Here is a 15,046-nt window from a genome sequence, read left to right on the forward strand (position 1 = left end):
TTTCAGCAATTTGATGCATGATCCTTGTGCAATTCATCTGCATAACGTTTGCAGTTGGTTCCCCCAAGATAGTTGAGAAATCCATTTTCGATGTAACGACTGACTGAGTTTGGTTTTACGCCGCTTTTAGCAATATTCCAGCAACATCACGGCGGGGGACACCAGAAATGGGCTTCACACATTGTGCCCATGTGGGGATTCGAACCGAGGTCTTCGGCGTGACGAGCCAACGCTTTAACCATTAGGCTACCCCACCGCCCCTCGATGTAACGATATCATATACATAACATATAGTGAGTGCTTTCAGCGAGTGTAAACTTTTGATGGGTAGTATATGAATCACCCTTAAAGGGTAAAGGTCAAACCTGTCAAGGTGATATTTATTTCCTGGTGTCACTCAGGTTTATTTGACCACAAACACACATAAGTAATAACATGTGTGTCAGTTGTACATTGCTGAAGAGAGTGCTCCATTACATCCCTGCTAGCGGTGGGGTAGCCTTGTGGTTAAAGCGTTTACTCGTCATGCTGAAGACCCGAGTTCAATCCCCACATGGCTACAAATACTACAATGTGAGGCCCATTTCTGGTGTCCCCCACTGTGATATTGCTGGAATATTGCTAAAAGGGGCGTAAAAGTGTACTCTCTCACTCATTCCCTGCTATTTAGTGTTAACGTGTACTACTCTGGTCCAATATTTGTTGTCAGAGGTATGAGGTTGTCCGACATGGATTGGCTGATTGCTTAGTTTGAATTCATGATGTCAATCACTGGATTGCCTGGTGCAGAATCGCTTATTTACAGGATTTTAGCTGGGTGCAGTATAAAATAATAGTAAACAAACATAACACACACCTTTGGCATTATTCCTGTACATGAAGTGTGGATGCTTCAAGAATGAAAAATATGCAATAATTCTGTGGGTTGGTTGTTTACCATCTCTTGAGTGAGTGAGTGAGTTTAGGGGACACCAGAAATGGGCTTCACACATTGTACCCATGTGGGGAATCGAACCTGGGTCTTCAGCGCGACGAGCAAACGCTTTAACCACTAGGCTACCCCACCGTCCCTACCATCTCTTCAAATAAAGCAGAGGCATATGTACTTTATCCCAAAGTCCAGAGCTACAGATAACCTTTTGGGCCATTGAGTTATGTACTCGCTTGTGTTCATCTCAATTGGGTATCCTAATTTTCCCTTGAATAACCAAATAAATTGTACCCACCTTACTCAAACTCAATTGGGTATTTTGTCATTTTCCATTAATTGTAAAATATAATGAAGTTTAAATGTTGGTTTAAGCGTTTGTTATTCATATTCATATCTGTAATATGAGAAACGATAAGAAAGACTGCAAATTGCCAAGTTCATGTGCTGAAATAGAACTTCTCAATGTACCTCAGTTATTTTATCTACCCTCAGTAACCTTCATCTGTAGCACATGGGTCTGCTTACTCCAAATTCTAGTAGGTTTGGTGACAGGAACTAATTCGCCGGTACGCAAGCTAAAATTTGACACTTTTGTATGCACACATGTAAGATCAAATTTATTGAGTATTTACAAAAATTGAAACGTACTTGTACACAATTTTTTCGCATAAATATTTGCGTGATTTACGCAGATACGCAGCTTATCTGTACCTCTGCAAAGTCCCTGAACCATGTCATTTTCCCCTTCAGCCCAGCCCTTACTGCAGGTCTGGATTGGTTCTGAATCTCCCATCTCAAGGATCCTTCTCATTTCAAATAGAGAGATTGGTTGCCATCAGTATTATATACTTTCAGAGACTAAGCCTTAGTCTACATGTACAGAAGCAGGTCACTATATCAGATTGCTTACATTCATGCAGTAAGCCCAAATCAAACTTATCCATCGACATTTCAAACAATAATATGCGGAGTAATTTGATATCGTGTGTTTAAAAACTCTTCTATACAGCTGTCACAAACGAACAACCAGCTGGCATAAACACAGGCCGAACAAACTCCTCCATACATGTTGACTAATCCACAAATATACCTTAACTGCGTTTATTGAGGCTATATGGAAAGTAGTTGCATGTTCAGTTGCAAAATAATTTAGCAGAAAGAAGAGTTTTATCTTCATGACTAATTTCTTAAATATTGATAACAGTATTGTGCCTCACAATGAGGTAGTGCTCAGTTGGTTTTCAAATTAGATCCTCTTACACAACATATCTGTTTAGTAGATAGCAAGTGTACCTAGAGAGCCTTAGGTTGATTATACCATCGTTGGCTATGTCTAACAAACGGCATAAGTACATGTTACTCATTGTACTAAATGCCTTTCAAGAACTTCAAAATGGAAACGTTTTTCACTGTTCGTGATGTTTCTCGGGGGCGGTGGGGTAGCCTAGTGGTAAAAGCATCTACTCATCATGCTGAAGACCCAGGTTCGATTCTCCACATGGGTACAGTATGTGAAGCACATTTCTGGTGTCTTCTGCCATGATATCGCTGGAATATTGCTAAAAGTGCATAAAACTAACTCAATCACCCATTCGTGATATTTCTCTAACCAGAAATTATCAAACTTGTCGACTTTACAAAAAGAATTGGGTGAAAAACTTGCAAGAGAGGGGAGGTGTGACAAATGATCCCATTATGCTGGCCTGTGACAGATGTACAACACTCACTCCATTATGAGAAAGAAATGCAAGGAGAGTGAAACGTGTAAATTGTGGTGACTAGTCACAGCACATGAATACTTCCTTGCTTTAATTTTCTCAGTGATGAACTCAGCTATTCAATTTTGCAGATATTAATGGCAAACTGTGGTGAAGGATGACAAACATATTTTAGTACTGTTCCATATGTTTGATATAACATGAATAATATTGTGGATTGTACAGGCAAGGAATGAAAATGGCTATTGAAAAATTCAGTTCGGATAATGATCTCATGATAAAAATAAGACGGATGACATCAGATGGGACATTTTGCACATTTTAGTTATGATATAATTTTTTTAAGAAATAAGGTATTTGATTGTGGGGAACATTGTACCCACGTGGGAAATCGAACCCTGGTCTTCAGCATGACGAGTGAACACATTACCCACTAGGCTACTCCACCACCCCTAATGGTTCCGATGTTTATGAAGCAATTTTGGTACTTTCAACAGCTGTTTTAGTACTTACTGAAAAGAATGTCACAACTAATAACTGTTATACTGGTAAAATTCATTAACATTAAATAATCACATAAATATTTCTGAAAATTAAACATTTCATAGCTAAAGGTAACAATTTAAATTTTTTTTATTACCTCTCAAAATCTAATAAGACATAAGCATCATATTAATGCTATGGGGGTTCTGAGTAGAACATCAGACCTGTGGGGGTTCTGGGTAGGGTAAAAGACCTTAGGGGTTCTGGGTAAAACATAGACCTGTAGGGGTCCTGGGTAGGGTATAAGAGTGAGTGAGTGAGTGACTTAGTTTTACACTGCTTTTAGCAATATTCTAGCAACATCACAGCAGGGGACACCAGAAATAGACTTCACACATTGTACCCACGTGGGGAATCAAACCCAGTTCCTCGACATGATGAGCAAACGCTTTAATCACTAGATTACCCCACCACCTGTAGGGTATCACACCTGTAGGGGCTCTGGGTAGGTTATAAGACCTGTGGGGGTCTGGGTAAAACACAGAACTGTGTGGTTTCTGAGTAAAATATAAGACCTAAGTCAGCAATGCTTGTTGAAGAAGGTGATGAAATGAGACTCGGTAGTAAAGCTCCGACACTTGGTTGAATGCAAGTCATCATAATGCTCATGATGTCAATCACAGGATTGTCTGGTCCACACATAAAATATTTACTGACCTGCATCATACAGCTTGAATAACAAAGTGTGGCATAAAATAAACAAACAAACCTTCGATTGTCACAACTTAACATGCTGCAGTCGCTAAAGGCTTCCCTCCTCCATTAACTGCGCACACCAAAAAAAGACTTGCTCTGTTCAAGATCCACATACCTAGCCACAGATTGTAATGGACATGCTGTTGTTTGGTCTGTGGTTTAGGTCAGAGTTCATAGCTTGTACAGTTCATTCAGCTCCAGGTGGCTTCTGTCAAAAAGCTGTTTGTATCAAGCTGGTGCCGTATTAATAACATAATTCATTGTCCAAGCCTCCCATTGTGTGTTTTCACAGTGTCTAAATGTTCATACTTGGTTTCTTAGATATCCACAGTAGTCTGTCTCACAGTCCCTGAACCACATTATTTTCCCTACAGCCTAGCCTTCCCTGTAGTGCTAAAGCCCTAAACGAAGCAAGTCTAGATTTCCCCAGGTTCTGAATCTCTGGTCTCCCTAGGGCTCCTTTTCAATTTAAATGGGCTTGTTTGTTACTATCAAAATTATATATATTCAGAGACTAAGCCTTAGTCTAATACCCACAGTTAAACATGGAAGTGGAAGAATAAACAACCAAAAATCATTTCCGTAAGTTGAGGTAGTTTGTCTTGATGATAGTAAAAGATTAATATATTATTTTTATATAAAACATTGAAAATTTGTGGACAGTATCGAAGATATTTCAGACACCTATCCAATGCCTGAGTAATTTCAAATCTATTTTCAGTCTGAACTGCTGATGGTCTAAAATATCGACTGCCAGACATGCAAACATATTTGCCACAGTTCAATGATCCATGCAGTCCCAGAGCTAGTTCGAACAATGGCACTGCCATATGCTATCTATTATGTATTTATGTGTATAGGTATATAGGTATATATGTATATAGTTACATACAATATGCAGAAGGGGCACAATATAATATGTCTTGCATTCCAGCAGAATTACCCATTCTTGTTTTGCTTGAAAATGTTATGGTCAAACCAGCTGTTTGATGATATAACCTGTGTGAAGGGAAACACTACAGCAAATGTTATGCTACGATGCATATCTCGATACATAGGTCACAAACTGATACGCATCATTAAACACATGTTCAGGACAAATTGGGTAAACTTGACCATTAATATTTCAGAGCAGGTTCTATAGGTACAGCTAGCTCTCGACACATTCTTGCAGTGGCTATTTTTAGCAGTTTGTGATATCTGACTGATAAAAGTGCTCAGGATTATCATTAGAGAGCAGTAAGTAATTTGAACAGTGTATTGTACCTTCGCATGAAAAATCATGATGCATTTGTCTATTGCTTCACCCCAAGTAACCAGACTACAACGGTAAAGTGCTGGAAACATTTGAGGGTACTATCCTGAATTTGCCTCTTGACATTGTCTCCAGTAGATGCTAGAGTTAAATTATTAACTTTTTATCAGCTTAACCTACAAACAAGACTAATTAAAATAATTGAAGACTGGTCGCAGAAACTAAACGAACAAGCAGTCGATCGTGTTTTCACATAATCGAACACAAACAATATTTGGAGTGAGTGACTCTAGATTTACGCCGCTTTTAGCAATATTCCAGCAATGTCACGGCGGAGGACACCAGAAAAGGGCTTCACACATTGTGCCCATGTGGGGAGTCGAACCCAGATCTTCGGCGTGACGAGCGGACGCTTTAACCACTAGGCTACCCCACTGCCCACAATTTTTGGAACACTTGTTTGCATTAACAACATTTTTCACAAAGTTGGTTTTGTCGGTCCCATTCCATAAGCACTACAAGCTCGTTCCAAGTCATGATTGAATTTATCTTAAAGACGCCATGAAATTGATGTTCCTAACAATAATAATAACATATTAGTAATCCTTTAAAGATGTGAAATTTGCAAATGCATTTTGTGCAATTTGCAAAAAATACCTCAAAATTAACAAACATAACAGGAAACTTGATAAATGGCACTAACCAATTATTTGCGACGACTAATTGGTTCTAATGAACCAATCATCAATTATTAGATTTTAATCAATTCCCAACACTAGTGGTAACAAAGTCTACATTAGTGTTAAATGACAGTTGTAACACACATGTCAAAATATCTACGTTACAGTGGGAAACTGATAGAAAACATTTCATTTGAGCAAACGGTCCAGCAGGAAACTTGACCCTCACAGTGTGTGACACAGTTGTGCTCATGTGTTCCCCATAGCATCACAATGAACAGTAATTGTATAATATTCAGCATGTCAGATAAATGTTGGGGGAAGTGACATAGGTCATAGACTTTGGAACATGCAAGCACAAAATACCACTATGTTATCGTACATTTTTCAAACACTTGTTACTAACTTCATTATCTACAGGTCACGATATGGCTGCAATATTGCTGATGTGACGTTAAATAATAACTCACTCACTCACTCATTATCTACAGGCTGCTGCCTGATATAATGCTAACCTTCACTTACATATACAGTAAGTAAAAAGAAAGATTCATTATACTTAATGGCTTCAAAAAACAAAGAAAAAAGAAAGATTCATTATACTTAATGGCTTCAAAAAACAAAGAAAAAAGAAAGATTCATTATACCTAACTTCTTAACATTTAGGAATTCATTTAAGACTTGGCCAAAGTTTGAAACTAGTTGTGCTTTTACTGTTTACACATTCTGTATACAGTGAGACCTCGGATACCCGGACCCCAGATATCCGGAAACCTCACCTTCCGGTCAATTTTTAGAAAAAAAAAATCTCTTACGTTATAAAAGTGACTGTCTATAACGGATATTCGGTACCCAGGAGCGGCACCCAGTGTAAGCAGTCCTCAATGAAAGACTTTTTCAAAACTGAATAATTGTAAAGGTATGATTGTTATGTTGTGATGCTGTTTTTGAATGTCTATACATGTACAATAAACGCTTGATGATCATAAACATTTTGGATTTTCCTTGAGGTGTATGAAAACCAAAAATCCAGATATCCAGATATTCAATTATCCGGACGATTTACGTAAAAACGAATGTGTCCGGATATCCGAGGTCTCACTGTATTCAGTTTGCTGCAAATATCAACCATTAAGAACTAGTTTATAATAATAGCTCTCAAAAATGTCCTGAGGACTACAACTGTAGGAATTTTACATGTCCTCAAATATGTAGTCTATGTCGGACTTGGATGCATTTCTCACGATTTCTCATACTCACCAAACACATCCCATTTTCATAAACGCATGTTGATTTAAAACACACATAAAAGGCACGTGCGTCTCTAGCTACTTATTCTGGTGCATGCCTGTAGTATAACCAAGACGGTCAGAGCATGACAGGGCACTACAAATAAACATTTACTGACCCACTGTCTGGACAATAACCAAGTCACAACATCATGTGTGTTTGTGGGGGAGGCGGTGGAGTGGCCCAGTGGTTGAAGCATTTGCTTGTCATGCCAAAGACCTGGGTTCAATTCCCTACATGGTTACAATGTGTGAATCCCATTTATGATGTCCCCATCGTGATATTGCAAAATGCGACATTTAACCACACACTTTCACACAGTGTGTTGGAACTTGGAGTACTATTGGGTTCATCTCAATTCTACAATCACAGAACAAGCATGGACTTCTGAAGTAGTAAGTAATGTTGTCTGTTTTCTCTGCACCCAGCAATATTCCAGTTAGATGAGGTCTGTAACTAATTGAGGCTAGACAAAACAATCTTGTAACAGACATTAAGAGCATCAGTGAGTGCCATTATGATTTCATGACATGCATCAACAAGGTCATCGTGTTTGACTACCCAATCAATTTATTTGCTATAACAAAAAACATTCTGACCAAATCTTCACAGGGGAACCGGAAACATAGCACCCATTGATTCTCACACACTGATACATCATTGAATGGTATATTGTCTATTACTAGTATTAGGGATGCCACGATACATACATACATCGTTACTTTTTCTAAGACGATACAATTATCGATACATTCAAATCTGTATCGATATTTAGTTTTGAAAGTATCAGTTTAAATATGTTTATGTATCGTTTACATTTTGCAATTGTATCATGTTTTTTTATGTTATGATTATTTTTCATGCACAAAGATGGGAAATTGGAACTTTTTATTCTCTGAGAATCAAAAATGTTGATCTTTTCATGGATGATTAAGAAATATGAAATATTAATGTTTAAAATGTAACAAAATTTACGCAATAATGACGCAAAAATAGGTATCGTGATACATATCGAATCGTGACATGGTTATTGTGATACGTATAGATTCATGAAACTTATGTATCATGACATCCCTATTGTCTATACATTTGTTAGTTCAGGGGACCATCAGTAATATATTTTGAAGGTCCAAGGTATTGAAATAAGGGTACCAGGGGACCATTATGTCAACAGCAAGTAATTTCCAAGTTCTCACAATGCATTTTACAGGTGGAGAACCCAATCTTTGAATCGAAACTCAGAAAGAAGAAAACCTGACACAGACTGTCCGTACATTGATTGTATTTATCAGAACAGAAACATCAAATAAATCTAAGGAATGTTTCAATCAAATTTGATGGAGTCATTTAACCATGATTACATAATTGATTGGATTTGTACATTTGTCTTCTGACACTCACTATTGTTCATGTCATAGCTTTGACCAATACAGAGCTGTATGACTCCTGATAAGATCGTTTTGAGGACCAAAATAAACATTCTGACGAAAGGGGTAGGCTTATCTAAAGGTTACACTTTCAAACCTTTTCCTGCTAGTAAAAATACAACATTGTATCACTGCTTGTGAATGAACAAGAGAAAACAAAATTGTCGGTGAAGATGTGAAATTTAAGATTAAACCCCACTGAACAAGATGATATACCTTTTCAGTTCTAATTTGTTTTTTGCTAAGAATTGTATCATATGCCTAATTCAGTTTACCTTTACCGTGTGCATTTTTCTCATAAACAGAGCTGAAAATAGGAATGAACTGTGCATGTTTTCCCATCCACCAGTGATTTAGTTAAAACATACCCTAATAACATAATGGAAATGAATTTTGATGCAGTAATCAGGAAAATAGTATCTGAAACTATTATTTTACCAAAAGAAATATATCTTAACATTGTGTTACATTATTTGCAGGTTTTGCTCTATGAATGTAAAATAACGACAATCACAACAAAGGTTATGTGGCAGCACTTTGGTGCATTGCCAGATATTTGACCTGTCACCGGTGTGGTTTCGCGCGATCTCGCTATATCCATCGTGAAAACTGTTTGTCGATAAGTGATCGTCCAGTTACAAGAAATACGACTTTGACAAAGCAAAAAGTATATACTTATCCATTTTCTGTCAACACATGACATTCGTTTTGACGAATGAGTGGATGCAGTATGATTGCGCTTGCTGTGATTCATGTAAACAAAAGTTGTAACTATTGGAGGGACGCATAGTTTTGATTTTGAGTAAAATAAATAAACTAAATTATGAACATTAGTCCAGATAACAGGATTAACTTGTGTAATTCAATATGGATTTGTTGATACTCTATTTCCGATGATTGGTCACGACAAGGAGATGTACATAGTAGTGGTGTTCCAATTAACTGAAACAATCAAAAATTGGTCGCAGTGACAAAGTAATGACAATCACATTTTTGCAAAATCAAACACAAATTATTTTGGAACCGCTGTTTTAGTGTTTGAAACACTTGATGATGGAACATATCTTAGAAGATGTCAGGGCCTGAAAACATGTTTAATTACCGGACATTAGAAAACTCACTTCGCTTACTGAAGTCATGACTGAATATTTCTTGACTCCAGGAAGTTTATGTTCATGATATATTAGTCATCACTTTAAAGTAGCAAGTAGCATCATTTTACATTGCGCAGTTTCAAAATTTAAGAAAAAATCAACAGAGAACCATGTTATGCTTATCTGCAATAACAACCTCATTGGTAATGAACCAATTATCAATTGTGAGATTTCAACCAATTCCCAACACTAGTACGTAGGTTGGTGGTGTAGCTTATGTACTAGACATACCATTTTGATACTGATTTTAAGGGTCATGTTAGGACCATGGCTTATCTATGAGATCGGTTAATCTAAAGCCATATACAGGTTTTTTTATTGACTTTTTTTCTGGGACACACACCGACACTAAGTTACGACCGGCCTTAAGATATCAACTTTTCAATTTGGGAATGGTTCAAAATAGGGTTGTAACGATTCACTGATACCTACAATATCTTTAAAGCTTAGCTACAGATATATTTGAACTGATAGTTTATTACTCATGATGCACTATAAATAGAAAAGGAACTGATACAGTTACCTCCCATAAAGGCAGAAGCAGCAAAGCGCCGCTTTAACTTAGTTTAGGCAGGGAGACTATATAACGGGGAGTGGTCACTCCTCGAAAAGCCCCTTAGCGTATGCCTCAGCTCGTCACGTGACCAGTGTAGCCAATATGGGGGCAGCTTAGTTTTTAAGATTGAGCCTGGTTTATTTTCAACAGCTGATTACATTCGCTGAGTGTTGTGACAACTGAAAACCTACATGTAGAAGATAAGTTACCTATTCTGTCACTTCATTTTAAGTCAAATAATTATTATTAGAGTCAATATTAGTACAGTACTGACTGACTGAGTTTGGTTTTACGCCGCTTTTAGCAATATTCCAGCAATATCACGGCGGGGGACACCAGAAATGGGCTTCACTCATTGTACCCATGTGGGGATTCGAACCCGGGTCTTCGCCGTGACGAGCCAACGCTTTAACCACTAGACTACCCCACCGCCCCTATTAGTACAGTAGATTTCTAGTAAAGTTTCAAGTCAGCATGTTGTAGCTCACTGGCTTCAATTCTCGGTACACACCGAAGAAAGACTAAATTCTATCGCTAAAAACTTCTTTCACATATTCATTTAATTTTTAGAAGGGAAATATACCTTTAGTTTAAAGGTGTTTGCAAGTAATAGTGATAGTTTTATAACTTTAAAAAAATTGTTAGGGTGTATTCGAGGTGTGTGAGGGACTGTATCACAAGTTACAAGGTGATCCCAGCAAATTTCGTAGTAGCCTAGTGGTTAAAGCGTTCACTCATCCTGCCGAAGACCCTGGTTCGATTCTCCACATGGGTACAATGTGTGAGGCCCATTTCTGGTATCCCCCGCCATGATATTGCTGGAATATTGCTAAAAGCAGCGTAAAGCTAAACTCACTCACTTTGAAGCAAGGAAAGGAAAGTAAGTCTTGCCTCTTGAAAGGTATGCATTGCTTCATGCATTCACTAACTACTTTAAGTTATGAGGTGAGGTGAAATTGGGTTTAACGTCATGTTTGAGAATATTTCGCTCATATGACGACGTGCATGCGTGTGTATGTGTATGTGCGGCTGCTTGTACTAGCCCAAACTTAAGTTGGGTTTATAGTGCTAGCCCATTGAGATACCATGCCGCAGTGAAGCATGAATACCCCACTCAGACACATTATATTGACTCCGAGCCGACCAGTCCTTCTTGTACCCATTAATGCCGAGTGCCAGGCAGGGACCAACAAGTACCATATTTTAACGTCTGTTGGTATGACGCGGTCGGGGATCGAACCCGCGACCTTCCACTCTCCGGACGGACGCTCTAACCACTACACCACTTAAAGTTATGACCAAAGGCAATGTCTGCTGCTCAACTAATTCTGAATAGCTGAACTAAACAACCCTGTTTATATGCAGTGCCTACAGCACTGCTGTTAATATAATCTATGGAGATGCTCAAAGCATAACACATTATCCAGAATTGTCACATTGTTTACTTCACAAGACAAGAATAATTTATTTAATGAGTGAAAATGTTTCAATGAAAGAAAAAGGGTAGCAGGTGTTGAATAGTATATGAATATTTTCATTGTTATGAGAACTGAAAAAAGCGCAGGTAACGCAGTACAAAACAATACTTTAAACATCAGGATCATGATGAAGGGTGAATTATTGTCAGTATTTTGAAAACATATATGTATATGAGCAGGTATCATTAAAACGAAAGCTCTGCCTGGTTGACCACAGCACTATGTAGCCAACTGTAACTTATTGTAAAAAGTCATGGCTTTCAAAATAACTACTCTAACCATATGGTTTTCATTATGATTTGGGCCTAACAAATGTCAAGTTCAATATTTATGCCAAAAAGGCAAACAAATATAAAAAGCCATTCAGCAATTTCAAAATAAAATTTGCAGATGGCCAAAAAAAATAATATAGATTTTGTGAGACAAAGACATGATTTGGTGTCAATAACCCGTCAAAGTAGACTAAATCTATAGAAGCGAATTGTTTGTATTTAAAATTTTGGTACTTCCACACCACCGATCAGGTATTACCACTAATTTATGTCCTTTAGATTATTAAATTAGAATGTATACATCCAGACAAACTAGAGTGTAAGAAAACACTTCAAAAGGTTCACCTTTGTTTACCAAGTGTTTGAGTGAGTGAGTGAGGCTAATTTTTACGCCACACTCAGCAATATTCCAGCTATATGGCAGCGATCTGTAAATAATTGAGTCTGGACCAGACAATCCAGTGATCAAAAGCATGAGCATTGATCTGCGCAATTTGGTGTTAAGAAGGGTGATATCGAAGACCAAAGTTTGAATCCCCACATGGGTACAATGTGTTTTGCCCATTTCTGGCGTCTCCTGCCATGATATTGCTGGAATAGTGCTAAAAGCAGTATAAAACCTGACTCACTCACTTACATTGTAATTGTATGTACACTGAAATACTTACCCGAGTGCTCTCTTTCCCCTTGTTGGGGCCAGATACATTGTTTTTCCTGTCTTTCATAACTCCGAGTGGTCTAACTGCTATTTGCTGTATTGGCATACTGTAGTACTGGCTATGGTATACATCTGTTCCAGTTTGGTGATCCAGATACTAACTTGAGGGTCCTTCCAGGTGGCTAGACTCATGTATGTCTTTTCTAGACGCCCTACATACTGATGATCACAGCTGGATCTTCAGTAGTCTGAAAAGGAGGAAATGGATTAGGTATTTTAATCTCGTTATCAACATGACAAAACCAAATTACAACTTTTACTGGAACATATTTATCTCTACATTTTTAAACTGTCAGAGGGTGTCCTGCAATCTTTAAGGTTAGCTGATACAGTATCTGAATCTTGAAACCCTCCTAATATTTAAATTTTCACATTAATGTAGTAACAAGGACATATTTCTCACTTTACTTCGAACATTGCTTTACTAGGTACAATGTTGTACGTTGTATATGCTGGTCATGACAGAAACCGGCCTGAGGCTTTTAAGTTTTTGACTGCATCTCAACAATAACCTTTGCTTGTTACAGCATGATTCAAATTAATGACAGGAACAGATGCATTTTCTGAGATTTTCTTGTTTCTGAACACAATGAAAGAAGAAAGTATCACTGAATCGACTATATTACGAAAACTCTACTGACCACATGTCTATATTTACTTTAGAATCTATGAATGGTGATCCCTATGTACACGAATAACGAGCTTCCATCTCTAGTAATGATTCCTGTGGTACCAACTAACAATATAGAGTTCTTGTAACATAACATGTAATGTTGGAACACACGACATCGGACTGTCAACTTATAAACCAGGACATAATATACAAAATGCACACACAAAACTTTAAGATGTAACAATGTCATCAAACATTTTATAAGCTAAACATAAAATATTTGTCCTATTAAATCTTGTTTACTTTTATTGAGTAAGATCTACCATCACTGGGTTAAAGGGGTTTGGTTAAACCATTCACAATCATATAAATCATACATAAAGAGTGTATTTTGTCTTCCAACTGTTGTTAGTTAGTACTTGTTAGGTCATTAGCACGATGTCATGCCCGACAATTATTCATCTTTTGCGCCATTGTTTCTGGGACTGCACTGAGTCCTGGGGGAACGTAACAAGTTTCAAATCGGATAACACTGACCTAGGGTTTATAACCCTAAACCGTAACTCTAAGCATTGTAAAGGGTAGTTTGTATAGGCAAACCTAACCCTAAACCCTAACGATTGTCATAGGTTCTTTCCTATACGGAAGTGTCAGCTCCCCTAAAATCGTATAGGGTTGATTGCTTCTAAACACAATCTGCATTCTAGCCGTTTTTAGAAATCTGTTTTGTTTTCACATTATGACATGAGCTAAATATCCTTGTGAAATTTAACACTATTGAATAACCGAATACGTTATCAATATCCCGTGATTCGAGTGTTTCTTAGCAGAACGAAGAAGCTAACGTGACAGGTGACATAAAAGTACACTTATCCAAAGACTTGGAAATACAAACTCTACATTGAAGCTTCGAATGACACTGTGCAGCACTGGTCTTCCTTGACAGTTTGCGCAAGAGATTTGTTTATATACCATTGATACGCTCCATTTGCTTGTATCGTAAATCCTTTAAAGACACACAAATCAGTGAACTAACTTTCAACAAAGCTTCTCACATTCCTAACGTAGATGCACAGAAAATATTCACCTGTGTTGTGCTCGCCACTTATTTTGTCACATCTGATCTCAGGTGCGATTGGCCTCCATATGTAAAGATGACGTCACAACAAGTGCCCTCTAGTGCCGCAGATATTTCCAAGCAGATATGTTTGGGGTCGATCAAGATTTTCGCATCAATAGATTCCTCAGTTGATTTCTCCTCAAACACGACGATGGGATTTCTTTAATTATTATAAAGAGATAAAAATGATAACTAACCTCAAACGCTATCAGTCGTTGATTACATTTGTTGTTTGGTTGAAGGGGAACAACTCTGTTTTTGTTATCTCAATCAAGTAGATACATTTGTTCGGTGGTAGACTATACGTCCTAAAACAAATACTCGAACTAAATTAATTTTTTTCTGCAATATGTTTCAAGCCGCGCTGTTGCCAAAGTGTATTATATTGGAGATTGATTGCCAGCATTGGCCTGTAGTGTCATATTAGAATGGTGGCATGAATGAAACCGACGTCCAGTTTCAGTTCATGTTATTCAAGAATAAATCAATAATCAAGACATACAATATACATTAGATGAGTGTATAGGATATTTATTTGTCTAGCCTGGCGTTCAGTGTTACAAGCGCTCGGTAGTGGTCTGAATATAAACAGCCA

The 15,046-nt window shown here is 37.6% G+C and overlaps 1 protein-coding gene across 1 annotated transcript in view; it reads right to left on the reverse strand.

The window, feature by feature from the left end:
• LOC124261441 (E3 ubiquitin-protein ligase MARCHF1-like) overlaps positions 1 to 14,607 on the reverse strand; it is a 43,152-nt gene extending 28,545 nt beyond the window's left edge. Inside the window, exons 1-2 of the mRNA XM_046695757.1 lie at positions 14,419 to 14,607; positions 12,669 to 12,906 (exon numbers count right to left, since the gene is read on the reverse strand). Of these exons, the coding sequence (XP_046551713.1) occupies positions 12,669 to 12,764 (96 nt within the window). The 5' untranslated portion in view covers positions 12,765 to 12,906; positions 14,419 to 14,607. The remainder of the gene's footprint in view (positions 1 to 12,668; positions 12,907 to 14,418) is intronic.
• Positions 14,608 to 15,046: the final 439 nt, after the last annotated feature.

This window comes from Haliotis rubra, unplaced genomic scaffold (assembly GCF_003918875.1).
Source record: "Haliotis rubra isolate DU_JTF1 unplaced genomic scaffold, ASM391887v1 Scf8, whole genome shotgun sequence".
Classification (NCBI taxonomy): domain Eukaryota; kingdom Metazoa; phylum Mollusca; class Gastropoda; order Lepetellida; family Haliotidae; genus Haliotis; species Haliotis rubra.